At 44.7% G+C, this 26,035-nt stretch overlaps 1 protein-coding gene across 1 annotated transcript; it reads right to left on the bottom strand.

Moving 5' to 3' along the window:
- Window positions 1–6,068: 6,068 nt before the first annotated feature.
- On the bottom strand, window positions 6,069–22,994 carry ACTR5 (actin related protein 5). Its single transcript, XM_090286402.1, has 9 exons — window positions 22,368–22,994; window positions 20,977–21,206; window positions 19,109–19,278; window positions 16,086–16,303; window positions 15,049–15,231; window positions 10,122–10,238; window positions 9,278–9,417; window positions 7,508–7,640; window positions 6,069–6,674 (listed from the first exon to the last, which is right to left on the bottom strand). Exons 1-9 carry the CDS (start codon window positions 22,764–22,766, stop codon window positions 6,417–6,419), a joined length of 1,848 nt encoding a protein of 615 aa, XP_090142528.1. The 5' UTR covers window positions 22,767–22,994; the 3' UTR covers window positions 6,069–6,416.
- Between the last annotated feature and the right edge of the window lie 3,041 nt (window positions 22,995–26,035).

Genomic DNA, 26,035 nt, shown 5'->3' with positions numbered 1-26,035 from the left:
GAGAACGTGCAAGCTGAGATTAGTGCCAAGGAAATGTTCTCCCACCCCTACTTTCCTGTACCTGAAAATGAGCATATAGGTAAATATAAAAACTATCTTTTTAGATTTATCCAGAAGACCTTTAACTAAAAAATGTTAATGTATTATGGGGTTTATAAACTAAGTAAAACACTTGACACCAATAAATTCCCAAAGTGGGAAATGAAGTTATACATGGTAACCTATTTACATTGTATCTGAAGAGTAAGAATTAATTTAAGGCAGACTGTAGTATGTTAAGAATGCCTATTGTTATCCGTAGAGCAACCACCAATACATAGAGGCATAATTAGAGGTGGTAAAATGGAATACTGGGAAATTACGCATGGCTAAGTGATTTGCTTTGGCCAGCGAAATCTGAGTAGGTGTGATATGTGTCACTTCTGGGTGGAAGCATTTCCGAGCCAGGACTTGACTCTCGCTGTTCTGTTTCCTTGCTTTGTGTTGAGATGGCAGGATCCTAAGATGGTGTGGAACAATGCATTCCCCACACCCACGAACAGGCTGACATTCACTGGACATGCAGCAAGAGAAATAAACTTTGTGTTAAGCCTCTGAGATTTTTGGTATTTGACAGATACACTTGCATTGCTGGAATAAAATCCATTTAGTCACAGTGTAGTATCTTTTAATGTACTGGTGATTTGTAAATAACTTGTTTACTTCATCAATATTTTTCAGTGAGATGAGTCTATGGTTTTGTGTGTGCGCAATCTATCAAATTTTGATAGCAATGTTATACTTACTACGTAAAAATAATTGAGATGATTTCTTTTGTTTTCTGTGCTTGGAAAAAGTTTAAGAACATTGGAAGTATCTAGTCTTTAGAGGCTAATAGAATTCTGTACACTGAACTGAGCCTGGGGCTTTTTTTGAGGGGAAGCTGTGATGACTTGTGTAAGTTCATCTACAGAAAATGGTCTTTGTAGATTTTATGTATCTCTACTAGGGTTAGTTTGGGTAAACTACATTTTCCTAAAAGTTTTTGACTATTTCATCTAGGTTTTCAAAGGTATTTGCAGAGTTGTGAAAGTAATAATTTTATTCTTGTTTTCATGATTATTTCCTTATTATTTTGTGTATTTGTGCTCTTTCTAGTAGTTTTGCTTTTGTTGGTCTTCTAGTATGATAGTCCCTAAACCGAGTTGTTGTTGCTTTTAAGATTTTATTTATTTATTCTTTGAGAGAGGGGAAGGGAGGGAGAAAGAGGAGAAACATTGATGTGAGAGAGAAACCAACTGGTTTCCTCTAGCACACACCCCAACTGGGGACCGAACCCCAAAAACTCAGGCATGTGCCCAGACCAGGAATCAAACCAGCAAACTTCTGGTTTGCAAGATGACGCCCAGCCAACTGAGCCACACAGGTCAGCGTTGTTTTGTTTTTTAAAAAAATAACAAGCTTATTCACTGTTAGTTTGCAACCTTGGGAGTGAAATCTGATATTGGCTCCTGTACACAGAGGCCAAGGAGAGACTGAAGGGGTAGGCCAGGTCTGATGTGCAAGGGAACTTACATACGAGGCTTGTCTTGGGGCGGTCACAGATGAGTAGATCTCTACAGCCACCTGCCAGAATCTGCAGTTTATGTAACTTAACAAGGCTCGGTCACGTACACAGTACAGATAGATGGTCTCAGTAACACTTAACTCGCTCAAGGCTGCATCCTTGAAATAGCTCGGTCCATGGGAATGGACAGAGGTCCAGCCCCAAGGTCAACCAATGGTCACATCCTCTCAAGGACCTCCTCCACTTCCCAGTTTTTGTTTCCTAATTATTTCTACTTTTCTATATTATATATTGCTGTTAGAAAGTCTGATGACATCTTTTTTTTTTTTAATTGTATAAGCCACTTTGTCTTTTTGCCTGGAGGCCAATGGATTTCTTCTTTTACTAAGACATTTCCAAGAGTTGACATAATTTTAGTAGGAGCTTTCTTAGAGTTGACACTTCTGAGTCTATTTTCCCAAGCCTGCACACAGTGTGTCTTTACAGTATTTATATTCACGGTGTTTTCTTTTCAGGAGGAGGAAAGTTTTATGGAACTGCCATGCTAAATATTAATTGTTCCATTTTCTTCTTTGATTCTTGTTCAATATAAAATTCAATATAGTTGAAGATAACTATATTCAATTTAGATTTCCTTTGCCTCTTTTTTTTTATCACTTCCTTTCTTTGCTTCTTTACATTTCTTTTCAATTGAATATCTTCCCCTTTGTGCATCTTAAATTTAGATTTCTGAGATAATTTTTTAAATTCAACTTCTTTCTTGAGTCCTCTCCGTTCCCATTTCAGTTCTACCTTTTGGCTGATCATCTGTTTTTCATTTGCTCTGTGGTGCCTCATTGCATCTGCTTGTCTCATTATTTTTAATTCATGTTGGAATGTTGCATTACATTTTTCTTCTACCTGTAACGGCTCTTGTTAAAGTATGTTTTATCTGCTAAAGTGTTTGAATTTGAATTATCTGGTTTGGGGCTCTTCCTACCATACCCCCATAGAGGTGCAGCGGTTTCACTTTATGAATGTGCATATGTGAGCGTGCTCAGCTGACCTAGACGATTATTAGCAGGAGGATACAGATAAGGAGCAAGGCAGGGAGAGGGTTTCGGTGCTCTTCCATGTTTTCTTGGACTCCGCCTCCTGGTGCTAGCGAGAGAGATTCTTAAATATTTGGCACCTTTTTGCAGACAGGCTTCCTTCGATTCTGTTGCTTTGGTAAGTTTATTGCAGGCCCCTGTGCTTCCCTGTACACCAACCACCTCTGGCTCCCGAGGTGCCTCCTGCACCCCCAGGAGGGCTGCCTCACCAAGACCCTCAGTTCAGGTCCTGGGCACTTCCCAAGCCCCTTCCTCTCGACTCCTTCACTGCCAGAGCCAGCTTACCAGGGGGTAAACCTCTGTTGCTCGCCAGGTGCTGATATTGCTAGGACTCCTCCAATTTATTGGCAAGTTATTTGCTTCTCTATGACTTAACAACTTTCCACCCCCACTTACGTTCATCCCCAGACTAGCCTGGCCCACGGTGTTAAGTTTCCTAGGGCAGCAGTGACAAATTACTGTAAACTTGGTGCCTAAAGCAACAGAAATTTATTCTCTCACAGTTCTGGACACCACAGCAAGGTATCCTCAGGCCCACCCTCCGTGTTGTGGCGGAAGAGCTAGCACAGGGGAGTGTCTGTCTTGTGGGTCTTCAGGGCCACCTAGATCAGGGTCTGAGTCAGGCAGCTCTGAAGGCTGGGTGCCCCTAGGGTGATCAGGGCCCCTCTCTCTGGCTAAGATGTGGGAGAACCTGTCCTTGTCTCTTGGCGGCTGCTGGTGACTCTTGACATTTCTTGGCTTTTAGCTGCACTACTCACATCTCCGCCTTCACACAGCCCTCTTCCCTGTGTCAAATCCCTCCTTTCTCTCATAAGGGCGCCAGTCATTGGATTTAGGGCTCACCCTAAAGGTTAAAGCGCTCAGTGGCTTAATACAGGAAGAATTTATTTCTCACTCAGTGAAGAATCTCTCTGCTCCAGCAGTCATTTAAGGGCTTGGCTCCACCTTGTGGTTCCGTGCTCTTCTTGGGCCTTAGACTGCTCTCCACCCAGCCAGTGGTTGGGGCAAGGAGAGGTGTTCTTATGGGAGGTTTATAGAAGCCAGCCCTTGAAATGGAGCACATCTCCTCTGCCCGTCTTCAGTAGCCAGAAGGCAAATGGCCATGTGTATAACTGCAAGGGAAGCTGGGAAATGCAGTGCAGCCAGAGGGAAGGAGAATGTATTCAGTGAATAGCCAGTCTCTGCGCACACCTCTTAATCCTGTCCTATCATTTTCTGACTTTCTTATAATGATTTAATCACTAAGTTCTGTAATGACTTCATCTTATTCACTTAAGCCCTTACATAGGAATAAAGTAATCTTTGCATACTGTATTTCTATGAATTTGGTTTCTCCCTTTCTCGATTTAGCTGTTTCTACCCATAATTTAACACTTATTTCATTTTTAACTTCTATTTTCATACCTTTTTACCTTGTTTGTTCCTTTGGAAAAACTGTTTATTTCCGGACGTGCCAGCAGGAGGCAGAGGCAGCACGTGGGCAGCAGGGGGAACACCCCTCCCACATCTTAGCCAGAGAGAGGGGCCCCCGACCACCCTACGCGGCCACCCAACCTTCAGAGCCGCCCTGACTCAAACCCTGACCTAGGTGGTCCTGAAGACCCACAAGATCAACTCTCCTTCCCCTGTGCTCTCCTCCTGCCACAACACTGCTCACAAGAGCCTGGGCTGGGCCGTGGGAGGCCACCCTTCACAGCTTCCCCCGGAACATTCGGCTCCAGTCACATCCACCTCCTCCCCAGCAACGATCAGAGCGCGTCAGAGTGGGGTGGGGCTGTTAAGATGTCTCAATGAGTAGGGCTCTCTGGCTGAAGGGAAGGCCTCAGTGTGGACTCCTGATTTGTCCCTCTCAACAGAGTGAACGATCACACTGTTCCCAAATTTCCTTTGTTCACAGACATAGTCATCCCTTTACTGGTCAACCAGTTGGTCCTCTGTTACATACCTTGTGCATCCTCAGCCACCTGCCAGTCCAGCCCTGCACTGCGGACACTTCCAGCCAAGTAAAGCAGGCATCCCTTCTCTTGGGGAACCCTTTACAGTTTGGAAGAGGCCATTCTTGGGCAGAGATCAAGCTCATGATACTGTGGCAAGTGCTGTGCCGGTGGTTTGTGTGAGGGGCCAAGGCGATCCTGCCGAATGTGCTCAAAAGGATGAGCAGATTCCCCACGGAGAACTGCAGACACTATGGTGGCATGAGAGGCCATGCATGTTTAAGGTGGCGTGAGAGATGAAATCAGAGGGCTCAAGGCTCAGCCCCTTGGCGGCCTGTCCCTCACCACAGCCCCAATCCACCTCCACAGCTCCCTGAGTCTACATGACCCTGTAGGGCAAACTTAACACCTGTTTGACTGTGACGCGTCCCGGCTCACCTGCCCACCCAGGGTCCTTCGCCATCCGGGCGTGACCTCTGTGGCAGTCCTGACTCACCGCTGCTGTTCACACTATTTAAACTAGTGACTATAGGAAAAGTCTCCCAGACCTAAGAGCAGTTCCCCTGGCTCCTCCACCTGGAAATGTGACAGGAAATCTCTCTCACATGGAGGTTGCTCCTGTCTTCTACTTCACATCTATCCTTTCTTTGTAGCTCATGCTGGTCACCACCTCCTGAGTCCTCGGACCTACCAGGGACAGCCAGCAGGCGCTCTTGGGTCAGCTTGGGTCTTCTACCTTCTCCAGAATCAGCGCTGCCCCCTCCTGGTCTTCACTTTCTAAGCCCCTGAGAGCTGGAGTCCAGGGGCTCGCCACCCCCCAGTAAATTATCTGAGCAGATTGGTAAATTATCTGGGCAAACAGGTTCTGAAGTGGCCTCATCAGAGGCATCGGAGCTAGAGGCTCCATGGGATTAAAGTGTATGGACCTGAGAGAGGACACTAGCCTCTCAGGGGCCTTCTGGGCTGAATTACCAGGTTGAGAGTTGAAATTCTCACCAAGCAATTGGTGGAAAACAGAGGAGTTATCTGTCCGCTTAAGATGAAGCTGCCACGGTGCACAAATGTGGGGTTAAGGCAAAACTGAGAGTGCTACTGCAGCAACCTTCTCCAGTCCATCTCTTTCTCAGAAAGGCCAGGAAACAGTAAGTAGCCATGTGTTCACATGGACAAACACTTTAGGTTTGTAGGGAGGCCTTATGTGGTGGAAAAGTTTGCAGCAAAGAAAGTCTGAACGAAAGTTGGACCAAGGCCCTGTTTCTGCCCTTTGAGAAGCGGGCCCAAGCAGGCCCCCAACAGACTGACATGCAAACCCGATAACCCTCTTGGGGCCCTTTCTCCTCATTTGTAAGAGGACATATAGGAAGAGTCATGAGGTTTTGTGGGGCATTGTTCTTATTACATAAACATTACCCTTTCACATGTATGTGAAAGACCTCCACCTGCTGGACAGTCACACAATTTCTGAATAAATGTAGCAAAATATCTACACTGATAATATAAATTTTTTTAAAAAATTTTTTAAACAAAAAAGGCTTTAAAATGCAGTAAGAAAAAAGGGTATTGCTGTCCCCCACTCTGTCTGCATTAACTGCTGTAGGAAAAAGATGCCACAGCTCATCTTGGTCCAACAAAGACATCGGAAAGTCACTGAAAGTGTCTTCACCGCAGAAGCCCGTATGAAGGGTGAGTCTTACAGGGTAACTCCCAGTGTCCCTTAACTGTTCTCCGCAGGAGAAACCCACCTTGCAGCCCAAAGTCACCAGCACACTTGGGCCAGACACATCTAGCACAGTCACTGTCCCGTCACGCTGGCCGACACGGCCAGATCCGAGAGGGGCCCCTCTGTCACGCCTGCTCGCTGGCAGCCCCTCCGCTGGCTCCCGAGCCTTTGCCTGACGCCTGGGCTTCCGAGGAGCGTGAAGCCTGCTTTGGCAGGTGGATGGGGACGTAGGTGTTAGAGGCGCAGTGCTCCTTGAGGTACTCTCCGCCCTTCTCTTCATATTCTTTCCTGGTGACCCAGAAGTCATTATCGCCCAGGTGGTCCAAGGCCCAGTCCCGAGCACCATACCAGGCATCCAGCACAGGGTTAGAGGCCAGCTGAACCTGAAACACCGAGAGAACATTCACTAGGAGGCCGTTTCCCATCAGGATTCGAGGAGTAATGTTCAGCAGGCCCAGCTCCAGCCCCCAGAAATGCACACACAGAAGGGTCCCAGTGAGTTCCAGAACAGTGCAGGACTATCTGCACCCTCCAAACAAAGCTGAGCTCAAATGCCCCCATTCTCCAGAGACACAAGAATGCAAACCCCAGCAAAATCGACCTCACAGAATAAGCAGTTGTGAGCTATCTTATGAACACAAGACCTGCCACTGTGGGTCAGAGGGGGATCAGTTGCCTCTCCTCCTGCTCCAGTGATGTTGATCACAAGCTGTCAAATGGAGAAGGAAGTAGAGCTGGCACTTGGCCTGGAAGGAAGGCCTTCCTGGCCCCTATCCCCGCTCTGTGAGCAGAGGGGAGCAGAGGAAGCAGAGGCTGGTGTGGGACGGCTCTAACCACGGCAGCCAATGAGCCTCAGGAGAAATGAGAGCAGAGGACGATGCTGCGAATGCCCAGTCTCCACTGCTCATCATGGGAGCGAGGTGAGGGGAGCAGCATCCTCCATGTACACCCTTTCGTATCCTCTGCATCTTATTCCATGCATGTCTTCCTTTTTACAATTAAAAAAAATTGTAAAACATGGTTCTGATTCTGCTTTAAAAACTAAACATAGATTAAAGACCAGAAGGAAAGCTACAAAAATGTTAATCGTGGACATCTCTGGATGATGAAATTATAAAGTCATTTTTCCCATGTACGCTCACTTTTTACCTCTGCAATCAGAAAACAAATAATTAATGCTAGTTTCAAAACAGGTGGCCATAGGAACAATCAGTACCTGAAAAGATGACTGGAAGGGTCTCATTGCCAACAGTTCCTTCTCAATTCTAAGTTTCATCCCAGGATACATCACGTTCCCACCCGTGAGGAAAACGTTCTGAACCAGCATCTCCTGAACATCCTTTGGGTACCTAGGAGAGGAACGATTCCTTCCGGTATAGTCCCTCAACTTGAATATCAGAAGAGAATGTAGATGCGGAAATGTAAGCTCTCAGTACGAAGGATAAAACATCTGCACAAAAGTTTTTTTAAAAACTTCCAATTTTCACTTGTGTCTTTACAGAAGGCCAAATATCTAGCCAGAACCTTACTCTGAATGCTCACTTCATTTCCTTAGCATGATCGGTGTGCCTTTCTAACGCGTGGTTTTTAGAAACTGACCTTATTGAGGTTAGATTTACATTTTGCTAAAGTCTGACAAATTTACATACGCCAATAACCATCATCACCACACTCTCAATGCAGGACATTTCCATCCCTCCAAGTCCAGCCTCCCTTTGGAAGGGCCATTTCTCCATCTCTGCTTTTTTCCCTCTTTTAGTAAGTTCTGCCTTCGACATGTTTGGCCACTTCTCCCACGCCGTGAGACAAGGCTACAGCCACTGAAGGCGTCTGCACGGCTTTTCCTCCTTGCTAGGGGCCAGCTTCCGTCTCGTCTCACCACCAGCAGCCACAGGACTAAAGGTTATGTTCCTTACTCGTCCAACTGAATTATGGAAGCTCACACTGTAGGGAAATGCCCGTATGAATGGGAGGGGGATCTGTGCTCCAACAGAAATGCAAACTCATAAAGAAATGCCACAAGGAAAGGGAAAAACTTAGTTTCTGCAAATGTTTAGGGTGATTTACAATCACCAGTCTTCAATAATGTGAAGGTTTATGTGACAGGCAATGCATATACATTTTCATGTTGCTCAAACTTAAATTCCTAAAGCTCCTCAAATCAAGAAATTATTTTCTGAGCACTTCTGTGTTCAGAAAAAAAATTACAGAGCCCCAGCTACATGCCAGGCCTGCTGAGAGGTAAAGAACACTACAGTAGTCCCTCTCTATATCGCAGTTCACTTATCGCAGCCTCACTGTATCGTGGGATTTTTTAAAATATTATATTATTTATCACAGATTTTTCACAATATCGCAGGATTTTGCAGTACTGTATTTGTATGTTGTTAAAGTTACGTAGGTTTAAGAGTGTAGAATATGTTTAAGAACATAAGTAGTGTTTATAAAAGTGTGGAAAAGGTTAATAAGGGACTGGGAAGGGTTTATTAAGTGTGTGGGAAGGGTTTATAAAGCTTTAAAATATATATAAATACTAAAATAAATGTAAGCTTTCTACTTCGCAGATTTTCACCTATCACGGGGGCGGTCTAGAACATAATATCTGCGATAAGTGAGGGAATACTGTATCTGAGCCCTGGCTGGTGTGGCTCAGTAGATTGAGTGATGGTCTGCAAACCAAAGGGTCGCGGGTTCAATTCCCAGTCAGGGCACATGACTGAGTTGCAGGCCCAGTCCCTGGCTGGGAACACGTGAGAAGCAACCACACATTGATGTTTTTCTCCTTCTCTTTCTCCCTCCTTCCCTTCCCCTCTCTCTAAAAATAAACAAAACCTTCAAAAACTAACAAACAAAACACTACCTAAATACAGCAAATCAATGAGAAGGAGAGAGTGAGAGAGATTTCCAATGCCTGACCATCAAATCTACCATTCAAAGCCAAGAAAATGGTTTGGGAAAAAAGAAGGAAAAGAGGTTTCAGTCTCACCTGTCCAGAATGTACTGAAGGGTCTCTGCTATCCCAGCCTGCTCTTCACCTAGGAGAGACGGCTGGAAGATAATTTCTGGAGCTCGAATTCTTTCTGTCCCAACAAACAGCTGATGATATGCTGCCAAGTTAAACACGGGCTTTAAAAACCCAAGGTTTAGAAGATATTTTTAGGCTGTATGATAAACATCCCAGTTACCAGTTTCCTCAAACTGCATTGTTTATTCCACTATAGCTTCTGTCCTTCATTCATGCCACAGTAACCTCTCCCCAACCCCTGATTTGATAATTCAATTTTTCTACCTTTTTTCCACCTTCAAATTTGCATCATGAAATGGTCCCCAAATAGCACAGGGAAGAGACTTTGTGAAGAGCGACAGCAGAGACTGAAGGACCAGGTCTCCTGCCCAGCACTCCCGGTCCCTGCACAGCTGAGCCAGCTTTCGCCCAGGTGTGTCTCAGACGCAGGTCAGTCACTCTGGTTGCATTATGACAACATGAAAGTAGACCCAAATGAGAATCAAGCAAAAAGACATTGGCTTAAGTTTGAATTAAACACTAAAGCCAGTCTTCAGGTTTAAAGTCCCCAATTTCTTGCCCAAATGTTTCCACTGGACAGACTATTACAGAGCCAAGGATCTTAGTGCTGAAACGCCAATCAATAACTGAGGGAAAAAACCCTGACTTTGGATGTTTTAAGTATTGGTACCCACTCACCCCTTTTCTAGAAACTATAACTGGGATTTTGAAAAAATAATATCCCTAAAGAAGCAGACTAGACTAGCCTGGTCCTTTATGCCACCGCTCCCAAGCAGGAGCATGGTCTAGGCTGTAGGGGTCCAACCTGGACAGTGGGGACCGGCTTCTCCACTTCAGGTGTTTCCTCTGAAAACAAGGGTTCAAAATCATTGATGTTTTCTACATCTTCCAGAGACGGCTCCAGGGGCTCCAGGTCAGGGGTCTAAGAATAGAATAAACAAAACAGAACAGATCCTGTCACTTCAGAGGCCTTAGTTCTATTAGTTCACCGTCACAAAAAAAGAAGTGGAATCCCCCAAAGGCCTAAAAGTTCACACAACTATGAAAAAGGTTCTAAACTATGTTTTTTAAAAAAGAAAGAACAACAGGCATAAACACAAGGATTAAAAGACTGAAAAGCCAGGAAGGGGCTTCGCTAGTCCCCTACCTTACCTACTTATATAAGCCTCAACTCCTACCCCTTCTCTGAAGCCTTGTGATGGGCCCACTGGTGCCTTACAAAGTGCTTAGACTACCAGCAAAATTAAATAAATCTCTTCATAATTAATAAATATAGGTGCCATTACTAATGGGCTTAACAAACCATGAGTCCTAAATCAGCAGGTCCACTGGGCGCATGATGTGACTGAAAGCTCCCACGGTGGTGGCAGAATGCTCCCTATCTGTGGAGTCCTGCAGAACAGGCTTCCCTCTTCAACAGCAATGAATCCAGGTATGCCTGACATGCTGGTAACCTTACCAATAAAGGGTTTAGAACACGTTTTAACTTTGACCTGGACAAAAGAAGTTAGGTGGGAGTGGGGGTGGTTCTGGGTGACATCACTAGCCATCTGTGGTGCTGCCACATGTAAGGCAGATGAGTTTGACCTTCTGGACTCAAGAGGGAGAAGTTGTAGGAAGAAATATTCTGTAGCATTCCGTGGAAAAGGCTCTGACAGTGACAGCTGCTGTAGAAAGGACTGTCTCATCAGATGGGGTCCTATGAGGGCTCCAGGAGACTCAAGACCACCAGCCAAGCATGCCTGAGAGAAGCCCCTGCATTCTGCGTAGGTCCTGAGTCCCTTCCTACTCTCAAAATCTATGAAGTATTGCTGACATAATTCAGAACACTTAAAAATACTCCTAGAACCTACCCACATATACTACAGATGTAAACTAGCATTCAACTCACCCTTAAATGAGGCGCTGCCCTTCAACACTCCCCCGACACACACGTCCCTAAAAGTCATGTGGCATATGTGGCTCATAGATGGGTTACAATGTATCCTAAATCCTGATAGATACACATGATTCTTCCATACTTAAGGGGAGGGTAAACCCTGGAAAGGGAATATTCTTCATCTGAGACTAGAGAACAGGATGAGTGAGACTGGTTAGAAATAGGTAATTTAAGGAGGAAAGAAGGTGGAGTAGGAGGCAAGAATCTAAGGACCCTGTTCTTGGTGAAGGAGGTAAGAGGTAAGAACATCGTTGCCGATACTGCATCTGATTCAGGAGCAGGGTCACCTGCTACCTGCACAATCATATATGGATGAGGAAACCGAGGCTCAGGAGGTTTAATAACTCACCTAAGGCCACATTACACTAGTAAGTGGTAGAACACTTAGCCTAAAACAGAACTTCTTAGCTCCAAAGTCTTTGCTCTGCCTTAAGGTGAAATTCTGTAAATCATGATGTTCCACAAAGACTTTAAAAATAAGATATTCAAAACCCAGCTCATTATCTCCCTAAGCCTGGTCGAAGGCAATACCTCCCAACCACTGCCTTTCAACACCGCCTCAGTGTGGCCAGAGTGAGTCTGGAATCAGACTGCTGTGTCTGGATCTCAGCTGCACCACCTCCAGCCGGGCAACCTGGGCAAACATTCTCGTCCCCCACGTCTCACTTGCTTCATTCGTAAAACCAATGTGGTGACAGTACTTACTCAAGCTGACAGCTGCAGAAGGACTCAGCACCAGGTCTGGCACATGTCACATGCTGTCATCATCAGTCACTGCCACTCCTGTCACCTCTGCCTCCAACTGGCACCCTACATTTGAAGTGTCTCCTCATCCACCCTCCACCCCGCAAGACAAATTTCAGGTCAACTATACAACACATGTTTATCCTCTGTTCCCACCTGCAGCCTTGCCTCTCCCTAAATCCATCATCCTAACTGCCACCAGTTATTTTTCTAAATTAAAATCTCATCAGATTACTTCCTTGTTCAACATACTTTGAAGGCTTTGTCTATATGAGGGATAATACCCAAGCTGATTGATGGACCTTTCTAGCCCTGGCAGGTGTGGCTCCGTTGGTTGGAGCATCATCCAGTAACTGAAGGGTTGTGGGTTGATTCCTGGTCAGGGCACCCTCATACCTAGGTAGCTGGTTCAATCTCTGCTCCGGGTACCAACCGGAAGCAAGCAGTCGATGTTTCTCTTTCACATCAATTTCTCTCTCTCTCCCGCCCTCACCCTGTCTAAAAACAATGATAAAAAAAAAAAAAAAAAAAAAAAAAGATCTTTATAGCCTGGCCCCTGCCTCGCCTCCTGACTTTATCTCCCACACTCTACACACCAAACAAGCCATGCTCCCTGCCCATGCGGTTCTTCCATCTCAAATATCCTTCCTCCCTCCTTGGCTACTTATGGAAATCAAATAATCTTTCAGGGCCCAGCTTAAACATCCCAATCTTTTCTTAGAACTCCATTTGTATTCCCCACAGACTTACCACCCCTAACAAACCTACTACAGCTTTCTAAATATGGTTCTACAGCCCCATTTTTTTTTTTTTTTTTTTTTTTTTAAGGCACCAATGAGGGCAGGACCTATATCTTAATCTCTCCTCTATACCCTTAGTTCCTGGCATACCACACCTAACACCTAGCTCTGAGTGAGAACACTTGGAATACACCCTCCCATTTCCCTGGTTGCCTGGAAAAGCACAAGAACAGGCAGAGATGTCAGCTCTGAGCTTGGCTGTCAGGCAAGGCATCTTTCTATACTGGGCCTACTGTGTTTTCAACAAATCATGGTGCTCTAAACCTGTGAAAATTAGCATCTTCTGGTTTAAATACTTCATTAGGAATGCTAACAGAGCCTACTGCTTTACAACATACTCCTCGGAATACTTGCAGAATAGCAAGGGCTGGAATGGATTGGTCTGAAGGGAAAAAATAGACTTTAGAAAACACTAAGTGAAAAAATTTAGCTGTATTAATCCAATTCAGCCATTACTGCTTGGATGGCATTTCAATACAAACTTCGGTACACATAAGTCTATTCTCTCCATTCTAAATGAATAGTTAGAAACTACTACAAATACTTTCTGAAAGGTAGAACTGGCCAGCCAGTAACAGTCAAATTCATCCCAGGGAGATTACTGTAATGGTCTCTGGTCACTAACAATCACCCTTAATAAATACTTACTGACTATTAAAGCTCTGGGGACAGATCAATTAATCCAATTTGTTGTATATAGAGACATCTTTTAAAGTCCGACATTTCAAAATCTCCCCAAGCCCAGAGAGATTTGAACATGTACCCCGGAGCACAAAACAAAGGGATTTAACAAGTATCTGCTGAATAAATTAATGAGGGGTCAAATCACGGTATATTAACAAATGCAGAAAATGAACAAAGAAAAGGGAAAATTAGTTCCCCAACTGCTCAGGAACCACATCTTCAAAGTTGTTTGGTTTCTTTTTTTTGCCTTTTTAAATCTGCAGTCCCTCACATCCTCAGTGTAAGGATGCTGATGTCCCAGTGACATGCTAAGCATGATAAAACTAAATATGGGTGAATAAACAGCAAAGACAACTTGGTTCGAGCGGGACAGGAGAGAGCAACAGAGAAAAAATGGAATAACTACAACAGAACAACAATAGAAAAAGAAAAAGAAAAAAAGAGACAACTTGGTTCTGAATCCCAGTAAAGAAGAGTCCAAACTGAAACATAGATATGACAACTGGGAGAAGCAAACTCAAAAAAGCATGTTGGTTCTACCAAAGCTGATCTGGCATGCTATGCGTGAGTATGATGGTAGAAAAGGTCCCCTCAACCTGAGATCTCAGTGAGCCAGTGCGCTGTAGCTAGGACCCCTGACTCAGGATCTGCTCTGTCGAACACGCATGCTCGCGACCAGGGGCTGTCCTCACGTCTACAGCCCATCAGAGAGGGCAGAGCATGTGAGGGGAGAGCAGGCACTGAGAGTGAGCCTTCAGCTACGGGATGGTCACTGGAAAAGCCAGCCTCGTGCTGAGCCAGAGAGCTTCGGAGCCCCTGGTCAGCACCACATGCACCCAGCATCAAACTGGATTTTTCCACAAGGCTGTTTCTTTATAAGTATAGATTTTAGATTTAAAGTAATTTGACTTAAAAACAAAAAATCAGTAAGCTAGACTGACTAATCCTGCCCCAGAAGTGTCACAAAGCAATGAACAAGTTCCTCTGTTTTACAACTCTAGAGATGACAGATTCAGGAACAAGAACACTTACTAACACTTTTCTCCAGTTCCAAAGACAGGAGAGCCAACCAGCGACTTACGGCCGAGGTGTGACCTATAGGCAGCCCCTTTACCATGCAGGGTCCACAGCGAGGGTTTGGATTACCCAGGGCACTGTATCTCAACCCTGACCTCTGCCCTTTTGGCCATATCAATGACAAAAGTTAAGGGGACTGTATGACTAACTGCCGGAGAACCATCACAGGAGCAGGTTCAGGTGCTAGACGGCACCACACAACTGGTGTGTGAGTGTTCTTCCTACTCTACACACACACCTTCCCCTCCCTGGGGAGCCGGGGGTGTACAGCGTGGAACTGCTTGGGCCAGCACTTCAGGGGTACAAGTCAGTGCTATCACTGCACCGCCCATGTGCCTGTGGACATCACTCGCTACATTGTTTTCTTTGCCCCAAGTCTGGTCACAGCCCCTTTCTCATCAGCCTTCTCAAGACACTCCTCCCACCCTCAGGAAGGGCTGTTCTCTCTAAATGGCCCCATAGGCCCTCCCTCCCCTGGCACTTGGTACCTCCGGCTTGTTGTCCACCACGTCCACCTCGAGGGTGACTTCTGACTGGAGGATTTTCTGCTTGGCTTGCTCCACGGCCGAACTGAGCTTGTGTATGTAGGACTGCAGCTCTTCTGGGGAGTCCATGTTCAGCTCTATCAGAGCTTTGTGAAACTGATCCATCTGGCCATCCTCCAGAAGTTCCTGAAACCAGAGCAGACACCATTCATCCTCAGTCATCAGAGCAATCACACACACAGCAAGGAAAGAGAAGTAGCTCAGAAGCCAAACAGAGAAGAACGACAGCAGCAGGGGGCTCCCAGAGCTCCCCAGCCCGCCCACCACAAAATCTCACCTCCTCGAAAGGTTCCCACAGCTATCCTGCCCCCAGCTGCCTCTAGGCTGCCATCGCACCACATAGTCAGGCAAAACTAACTTACGGTAGCAGACATCAGAAACGCTATCGGCAGCTGGGGAGAGGTGGGAAGGGTACCATGAGTAGGCAGGAGGGAGGCTGCTGGGATGACAGTCATGCTGTCTTTCTGGGTCTGGAGAGCGGACACATTGTGTGTTTCACGTTGTGAAAATGCACACGCTGCACACATCAGATGTGTGCACTTTGCATCATGTGTGCTACACTTAAATTAAAAAGTTAATGAGAGCCAAGTGTCACTGGTTCGATTCCCAGTCAGGGAACATGACTAGGTTGCATGTCAGGTCCCCAGCTGGGGGCGCAAGTGAGAGGCAACCACAAAGCAATGTTTCTCTCCCTCTCTTTCTCCTTTCCCCTCTCTCTAAAAATAAAATAAACAAGCAAATAAATTATAAAAAAAAAAAAATTAAAAAGTTAAAAAACCAAAGCGATTATAAGGCTGGAGTCCACAGCTCTTTCAGAAATACTTGCTGCTAAACTACCCTCTATACTGATGATCTTAGACGCGTTCTTGACCGTAAGGGCAACTGAGCTGATGTGTTTTACGGGTCAGAAAGAGTGTACAGGAGGAGCGTTCTCTGGGAGCACGTGGCCGAGCAAGGCCGCGGGCCCGTCGGGCTGTTACCTGCACGTACAGCAGGCGGTCCAGGCGCTCCTGATCCAGCTGCAGCTTCTCCTCCCGCCGCCGGGCGTTGAGCTCCTGCAGCCGCCGCAGCTGCTGCTGCCGCCGCTCCTGCTTCTCCTCAGCAGTCAGTGTGCTGCCGAGGAGCTTGCTGGAGAACGGGAGCTGCATCTTGTGGACGTTGTTTTCGTAATAGTCAGGGCACTGCCATTTCTGTAATTCTTCAAAGAAATAACTTTGAAAGTTATGAAATAGCAACACTCTTCGCACAGAAATGAGAGAGGGAATACCAGGGTTCCAGGTCTGGGTAAGATGAAAGAAACACATGCCGCCCAATCCCTGAACCACCTAATCAACAACATCCAGCTACAAAACCTGGACATAATGCCAACACATCTGTTCTAAAATAATTGCTAAATAAAGGTCTTCAGACAAAAATGATACCAGAAGGAAAACTGGAACACCCAGAATGGAGAGCATTAGAAATTATGAAACTCTGGTTAAATGTAACAGACTAACCTCCTCTTCAGTTTAAAATGTTTGACAATTAAAAGTAAAAACCGTAATGCTGTCTGATGAATTCCCAATGTATGCAGATGATTACATAAGACAACTCCAGCATAAAGGAGGAAAGATAAATGTTTTTCCACACTGCACCTGAAGTGGTGAAACAGCGATTCCGCGTAGACTGTGTAAAGTATGTTTACTATAATCTCTAGAGTGATCACTGAGAAACTACAGAAAGATAGAGTAAAAAGAGCACAACAGATAAAACGTACTATCAAAATTCTTCTAATATTCTAACAACCCAAAAGAAGGCAGCAGAGGGAAATGGGAACAACAGATAGAGCCTGAGAGAACAAATTACAGAAAGAGTAAAAAAAATATACAAGCACTAATCATAAGAAAGCTGGAGTGCCTACATTAACATTCAAGTAGACTTCAAAGCAAAGAAAATTGTCAAGAATAAAAAGACATATTATATAATGGTAAATTGTTAATTTGCCAAGATAAGAATCCTAAATAGGTACCTAACAGAAGAGCTTTAGATACTTGAAAGCAAAACTGACAAAACTGAAAGGAGGAATAGAAAATCCACAATTACACCTAGAGACTTCAATACTCTTCCTCAAGAATTGAGGGCTAGCAGATGGAAAATGAAAAGGGACAGAGAAGAAATGAACAATACAATCAATCAACAGAGCCTAAATGGCATCACAGAGTACTCCACCACTAACAGCGGATACATATTATCTCTTCATGTGTATATGCAACATTCAGCAAAGCAGACCTTCACAAGTTTAACTGATAGCAAAGAAAGTTCTTTGACCTTATTAAACTAAAAATAAATCACAGAAAGACAACAAGAAAATCTTTAAAAAAGCAACACATTTCTAAAAAATCAACAAAGTTTTGAGGGAAATTAGAAAATATCTGAACTCAATAAAAATGAAAATATAACATATCAAAAATCTATGGGACGCAGACAAAGCAGTGCTGGGGGAAATTTACTGCTTACATTAACAAGAACAATAGTCTCATAATACTCTAAGCTTCTACCTTAAGAAACTAAAGAAAAAGAGTAAAATAAACCTAAAGCAAATAAAGGAAGGAAATAATAAAAGAAATTAATGAGATTACCTCAACAGTCCTATGTCTATTAAAGAAATTGAATTCATAGTTTAAAAACCTTCAGAAAAAAAATCCCTAGGCTCAAATGGTTCCACTGCATAATTTCACCAAACGTTTAAAGAAAATAATATCAATTATTCATCCTTTATTCCAGAAAGTAGAAGGGACACTTCCCAGCTCATTTGATGAGGTCAGCATCACTCTGATACCAAATCAGACAAAGGCAGTAAAACCTACATATTAATATCCCTCATGAACACAAAAACCCCACAAAATATTATCAAATAAAATCAAGCAATATATATAAAAATATATACATGAATAAGTGGGTTTTTCCCCCCCAAATCAAAACTACTTCAATATTTGAAAAGCAACCATTATAATGAACAGTCCAAAGCAGAAACACCATTGGATCATATTAATTGATGTAGAAAAAACTTTACACAAAATTCAAAATCCATTCATAATAAAAATGTTCAGCAAAACTAGGAACAGAAGGAAACTTCCTTAACTTGATAAAGGGCATTTGCAAAAAACCTCATTAACATTAACATTATGTACTTAATAGCAAAAGACTAAATGCTGCCGCCTAAAACCCCAGGATAAGGAATTGGGAACAAGGCAACACTACTAAAAGTCCTAACCAGTGAAATAAGGCAAGAAAAATACATAAAAAGGCAAAAAAAAAAAAATCAGAAAGAAAGAAATAAAACTATTCACAGATGACATGTCTACATATAGAAATCCCAAGGGCTCTACAAAAAAACAGAACTAATTTTAGCAAAGTCAACAAGAAAAATTAACTGAATTTCTATACACTAGCAATGAGCAACTAAAAGAAAAAAAAAAAAAGAAATAAATACTTAGGCATAAATCTAATAAAACATGTACAATCTACATGCTAAAAACTACAAAATGCTGATGAAAGAAATCATAAAGACCTAGATAAATGAAAAGACATACTATGCTCATCAATAGGAATATTCAACATAGTAAAAAATGTCAACTCTGCCTAATGAGCTTAATGTTATACCTGGATTTATATTAGAATGTTATTGTTTTATATCCAACCTTACCTATTATAGATTTAATGTACTTTCATCAATCAAATTCCCAACAAACCTTTTTTGTAAATATGGATGGACAAGCAGATCCTAACATTTATATGGAAAGGCAAAGGAACCTAGAATAGCCAAAAATATTTTGAAAACAACCTACATACATAAGTTATCAGTTAACTAAATAGTTTATGAAAGTAAATACCCAAAGGGCAGGGGACTGTAAAAAGTAATGAGTAGAAAAGTGAGCAAAAGAGGCATCAAGGGAACCATCTGAGGAACACCCCCAAAGGCAGACAACATCCAGCAGCTGCAAGCAAACGGCCTCCGCATTACCTTCCACGTAATCCTCAGCGACGTAGCTGTGTTCATGCAGGATCTCCTCCATGCGGCTGAGTGTGATGGCTGCCAGGTGCCCAGGATACTTCAGCTGCAGGAGACGCTGGAGGTAGCCAGCTGCTTGGCTTCCTCCCAGATTGATGCGTTTGCAATTTTTACCATCTAGCCTACAACCAAGAAATGGAAAACCGCACTTGATTTTCGGCAACACGAACAAGAATATGGAGCACCTTTATGGAGAAAGGGTAAGTTAATGTAGTATGAAGGGGGAACAAACAGACCAGCTGGGAGAACATAAAACCTTACAGTTAGGAGGGACTTAAAGTTCCCTTGGTCCAACCTCTTAGCTAATGCAGAATTCCTAGTCTAAACCCAGAAAGACGTGTGGCCATCTCACTTCTGGCAAGAGTCGCAGAAGGAAACCAGTTTAATGGGAAGAACATGAACTCTGAAGTCAGACCCTATGTGGTTTGCCACGTATTTTTCAAACTGTGGTCCTGGAACCAAGTATCCTAGAATTAACTGGGGGAAACGTTAAATGTGCCAGTTCCCAGGACTCATGTGCTTTAGGGTGGTCTGGGAATCTGCATTTCAGCAAGCTTGCCAGGTAACTCTAGTGTAGGCCGGACTCTGAGAACCCCTTCCCGAGACACTTCACTTCTACTGACACAAACATACTAGGTAACCACACATATATTGGCTTACTGTAATCTCCTGAGTACCAGGTCCCTGTCACATGAACTGAAGGGGAAGAGAGCCACAGTAACTTTATTTTCTTAATGTGAGAAAGAGCAGCCGCGCACTAGGAAGTCGCTGTGTATTGAAATGTCGCTGCTATATCACACCTCACCGGCAGATGCCAGCACAGAACAGGATATGCTCCAATCCTGTCATTTCTTAGCCTTCAGGTAAAATAATTTTCTCTCAATACAAGATAAAAATAACTTATTTTTTACTTCTGCATATTGTTTTTACATAATGTAGACAACTGTACAGGGATGTTTGTTAATGTCTAAGAATTACTTTTTCATAAGTTTTTGTAAAAACTTCAAGAGAAATTCCCACTATAGGGCTGGCTCAATGTATTCCACAGCATTTGTTTTGACTTAAATGTTCAGACTGCTTTACAAAGTGCCATCATCTACATAATCTCATTTCATCCTCACGGTACCTTGAGCAATCATTTTTTCCCAATTTTACATAATAGAAACTAAGTGAAGAGGTTAGATGCCTCCTCCTTAGCAGGGCTACAGACGAAGCCTTCAATTGCAATGCCAGTGCTCTTTTCTCTACTTATACACCCTCTTTACTCAATGCGAAATCTTCTCAGGAGAGCATAATGCTCTTATCAGACAACAAAAGCCCAACTATAAAATAAGAACAGATTTTAAATATGACAGAAACTACACTCACCTTCAATAAGTACCTGTTAGGTACCAGGCACTGTACCTGAAAAAGGTCTAAACTATGGTGATTAAAGAGCTTTAAATAAAAATACTGTCTCGATAAGAAAGTCACTCCTGAACACAAGAACAGTCTAAATTAAGTTTATTCAAATAATTTATTCAAACATTTTTACTGAGTCCCTAGTATCTGCAGGTGTTGTATTAACTATCTCGCCATAAATCAGAATTATAAAACTCTAGAACTGTGGATTTGGACCTCAGAGACCCTCCACCTCAACTCCCTCCAGGTCACAAAAGGATGGGAGGTAAAGTGACCCACAGTCACAAAGTGAGATAGGTCAGACCTAAGCCCAGAGGCCAGTTCATGCATGGTCCAATACTGGTTCTTTCAATTCCACCCAATAAATGTTTCTTGAATGCTTCTAAAAAGAGTACTCAAACGCCATAAGTGCAACTCACCTCCCTTCTAAGATGGGTAAAATATGTGTACACTGGTATCCAGATGAAATGATGAGCCCACTGGAAATCAAGTTCCTTGGCTTACTGTGGTAGAAGCTGAACAGACTGTCTATTCCGTAGGCAACCTTTGGAACACCATAGCACTCAAATAGAAGCTCGGACATCATTTGTCGCGAATACAGGGGGTTGCACACGGCTTCTGTCAAAACTATCGGATGATCAACGCAGCCCTACTTTGAAAGAAAAGAACAAACAGATGGGTGATACAAGAATACTCTTCTTAAAAACAACCAAAACCCTTATTGCAAGGGCTGAATTTGCTTTTGGCCTCCAATCAAAAACCTGATCAGAGCAACTGTAAAATACTCAACTTGTCCCTACTGGAAGTTGTATTAGAAGACATGAACACAGGGTCAATTTAAGGTTATTAAGTCAAGCCTCTTCCAAACTGTCAGCAAACCATGTTGGCTCTATCTTCAAAATATCGTCAGAATCCCACGGCTTCTTGCTGCATCACTTCCCTGCTACCTTCTTCGTGTAAGTCACCATCATCTCTCGCTTGAGTCCCTGCCAGCAGCCTCCCAGCTGGTCTTCCGTTTCTACCCTATGACCCATGCTAGCCCATTCTCCATATAGCAGCTATAGTGATCCTTTTGGAACATGAGTCTCGTCTCTCCTCTGCTCAATACCATGATTTCTCATGTCCCTCAGTAAAGCCTAGTGCGCCTGTGATTTGCCCGCTCCTTACCACTCTGACTTCCTCTTCCACTTCCCACCCTCCTGCCTCACTGGGGCTGCGCCCTGCAGTTAGGATGAGGGCATCCTTCTGTCTCAGGGCCTTTTCACTGGCTGGTTCCTCAGATACTCACATGGCTTGCTCCCTCAATCACCTCCTTTCAAGTCCTGGCTCCAACATCACTTTTTGCCTGAATTGTATCCTTACCATCTTTCTGAAAAGATGCCATAGAATCTACTACTTAATTCTATCTATTGTCTGTCTTTTCAAACTAGAATGCCCATCCATACTAACTCCATAAGCACGGGTGCTGTTCAATTCACAGATGTATTCCAAACACCCAGAAAAGTGCTTGACACCGAGCTAAGTGCTCAATACGTATTAATCAATGAATTTATTAACAAACGAGCTATATGACCGAATGTATGCGCCAAGAAAAAAGGGGCGTTGCTGTGTTCGCTTTTGTATCCCAAGCGCCTAGCGCAGGGCTACACCCGTTAGGAGCTTATTAGTATTTTGAGTGAGTGACTAAATGCACGACTAAGTAACAACAAGAGCTATTTAAATGACTTATTTGTCCGAGGGCAGAGTGAGCAAGGGCACTACCTCATCCCGCCCCATCAAACGCAACCCACTCCCTTCCCTCATCCTTCACCTGTGAGGAGACACCCAAGTGCTGGAAGCTGTAGTCAAACAGCAGCTCCTGCAGCTCCAGGTTGACTGGCACGTTGCGGTCGAAGGGCGAGCGCAGCATCCAGCGCAGCGGCTCCAGGCTGCCTAGTGCGTTGCCCACCTGCGGACCCGCCCCGCCCCGAGCCCCTCCACGCCCGCGAGCGCACAAGGCGCGGAACTGTAGCCGCGGTTCCGGGCCCGCGTCAGGTCCAGGGCACGCCCAGCCGGCGCGGATCTGAAACGACCCGTTGTCCAGCACCAGGGGCACCGGCAGTGGCCCGTGTGACACCGGGCCGGTCTCCAACACTGGGTCTGGAGTGGCGCGGGCATCCCGGAAGGAAAACACGTTGCCCGCCGGCCCTGCGTTACTGGCCGCCGCCATCTTGCAGCGCGCACGCTGGCTCCGCCTCCCTCCGCAGCGTCCGCCCAGTCGGCGCGAAACTCCGCCCCCGTGCGTAATGCCGTGCGGTTCTGTCCCTCAAGAGCTTTCAAACCTCATCTCGTCGCTGAGCCCTGCGACCCTCTTCACCTGACTCGCCCCTCGTGGCCCAGGCTACCTTCGGGATCGCAAGGCCGGTCCATCCCGACCATTAAGTCCTACCGTTGCTGAACAAACTTCCTACTTGGCCACGCCCCCTGCGCTCTAGCCGGGACTCTGGGTCAGTATGCCCCGCCCCAGTGCAGGGAGCGCCATCAAGCCCCGCCCCCTCCAGGCCTCAAGGACTGGGCGCTAAGCTCCTGGGGCCCCGCCTTTTCGCCTAGCCACGCCCTATTGGGGGTAACTCACCTTCAACCGCCCTTGGCTCCGCCTCCACGTGGTTCTGTCAGCGTTAGTCTCTCAGTGAAGGAACCGCAAACTCTGGGTTACTGACTGTTAAACTTCTTGACTAGAGCGCTCGCTACGCAGGCGTGTCCACTTTGTGAAAATTCATCAAGCTGTCCATTTATGATTTGTGCATTTTTATGCAAGCCCTGGCTGGTTTAGCTCAGTGGATTGAGCGTCGGCCTGCGAGCTAAGTGTCGCTGGTTCGATCTTCCAGTCAGGGTACATCAGAGAAGGAAAACTCTGACTCCAAAAAACCTCCGCTGCCTTGCGGCATACCTCTTCAGGGGAAAGGCTAAGGGAGTAAACCCCGACAGAAAATCCGGAGCCGGAGTCCCTAAGGCGGTTTGACGTTGTAGTCAACACCGGCAACTCCTGCGGCGCACCTGAAGCCAAGCTGTATTGACTCCGTCTTTCCCTTGGACCCTTCAGCTGCGAAGAGAGGGGGGGTCTACTGCATGGGCAACAGCAGACCCTCCATATTACCCTGCCCAGGCTCTGTAGCTTCAGCGTCATCGCAAGATGTCGATTCAACACGGGAGGAGACAGATACCGTGTCACTCCCGAGTCGGACTGCACAACCATTCTCGGCGGTGCAGATAGACTCTTAAGAAGCTACACCATCGTCTCTCGAGACGGACGGCTGCCGACGACGACGTTATATTTTATAATACAGTATAAAATTTTCATATAGTTTTATATATTTATGAACTCCCAAAGACTGCCCTCTAACTGGAGAACTCAAACACAAAGAAAAATACTGCTATTTCTCAACTTGTATATTCGCTTCCCTTTAGCGACATAACTTCCCCTCGTGGTCATTTCGCTTGGTGTGATCATGTGTTCTGGCCAATGGGCATGGGAGTGGAGATGATGTGGACACCCCAGCCCCCAGGTTTTAGTTCTAAAAAGATTGGGCACACTCTCCCCTACCCCATTTCCTCTTTCCACTAGCTAGGGGGATAGCAAGAATTAGAGGAGCTGCCTGACTCTACCCTCCCAGTTCTAGAACACTTAAGTTTGAGAAATAAAAGCAAGTTAATTATAAAAAATGACTGTGAATAAACATCCTCAGCAGAAGATGAGACCCCAAAACGTTCTCAAGAATCTTTACGAACACTTCTAGGCCAGATTTGGAACTAGCCTAGAAACAAGATCAGATTGGAAGTGTTGCCTTCCAACACAGCCCATTGCCAGGTTTGTAAAGGGAAGAAGGGAACAGTTCAAAGCCTTTATTGAAGGATGTTCAGGCAGGCGGTCTGAGTCTGAGCAGATAACAGCAGCAAGGGAAGCGGTAGGGGGATATTTAAGGTCCTGGAACAGACCCCCAGGGGCTGAGTCACCCTACTGGTCAGCTCCAGAATCCAGGATGTAGGTGAAACAACAACGTCCTCTGGTTAGGGATGGTTGCTGTGGGAACAGAAAGTCCAGGAGATTTACAGCCATTGCTCCTGGAAAATGCTCAAGGGGAGAGAAACCAGGTCTCAGCAGGATGCTGGCAGCTATGCCTCAGTTGCCTCTGACAATAGGGAACTTTGTGAGCAGGTACATGGCTGCTGATGGATACCCTCTTTGTTTTAGCACAGGTGTTGGCTCAGGTCCTGTGAGACTGCAGGCCACAGTCCCCCAGAACACAGTGACCACTGACCATAGCCTGTTTTGCAAGTCCTGACACAGGTGACAGGTTTTGGGGCAGGCAACATGTGGTCTCTGGCCCTAACACACATCATTTTCAACATCTATCTGAAGGTACCCATCATTAAGCTAAGAGAACAGGGACAAGCAGAACACAGAGGCCAGTAAATATAAGTGGATGTAAGTTTAGGAACTATATCTATGTGTACTAATATGGGAAAGTAACCAAGAAATATTTTTTAAAGAAATAACTGAAGGCAGTACAGTGTATAATGAACTCCCTTTAAGAAAGGATGGTGTCCCTGGCTGCTGTGGCTCAGTGGATTGAGCATCGGCCTGCGAGCCAAGTGTCGCTAGCTCAATTCCCAGTCAGGGCACATGACTAGGTTGCACATCAGGTCCCCAGCTGGGGGTGCGAGTGAGAGGCAACTGCACAGTGATGTTTCTCTCCCTCTCTTTCTCCTTTCCCCTCTCTCTAAAAATAAAACAATTAAACAAACAAACAAATAAATAAATTATTCTTTTTAAAAGAAAGAAAGGATGGGGAGACAAATACATATGTTTTTGCTTATATTTTCATGCAGGTAGATAAACTAATAAAAGAATTTACCTCTAAGAGGGCATGAGGTTGGTGAGTCCAGTGTGAGAGACATTTTTACTGCATCCTTTTTGATACTTTTTAAAAAATTTAACTGTGTGAATGTATAACCTTTTCATAAAAAAAAAAAAAAAAAAAAAAAAAACACTCTCTATGGGTGAGGTAGATTACATTATTATTTCCAGTTCTTCACTCACTTACAATAGGATCATGCATCCATACCATCAGCCATGTGACTTTGTAGGGTCTCTCACTAAAGATACTGATACTGGTCTTGGCCATGTGACTTGCTTTTAGCATATGGACTGTTAACCTAATGGAATTGAAGCAGAGGCTTGTGTAGTTTAGACTACTCTCTTGAACTCTTGCTACTAGTCATGAGAAGAGCATGTCCAGAGCCTAAAGAGGACGAGAGATACAAAGACAGGACCCGAACCTGAAAGGCAGCATGGAGCCCAGTCCAACTAACCGCAACCTAAAGCTGAGCTGTTCCATGGACCCGTGAACAAGAAAAGTGTTTGTTCTTATAATCCATTAAAATTCTGGGGTTGCTGTGCAGCACTATTGCTGCCGAAAACTGACTGATACATTAGAT

The sequence above is a fragment of the Furipterus horrens genome, unplaced genomic scaffold (genome assembly GCF_987537825.1).
Source record: "Furipterus horrens unplaced genomic scaffold, mFurHor1.1.pri manual_scaffold_8, whole genome shotgun sequence".
NCBI lineage: Eukaryota > Metazoa > Chordata > Mammalia > Chiroptera > Furipteridae > Furipterus > Furipterus horrens.
Note: the sequence above shows the minus strand (reverse complement) of the source record. Positions and strands in the feature narration are given on the sequence as shown.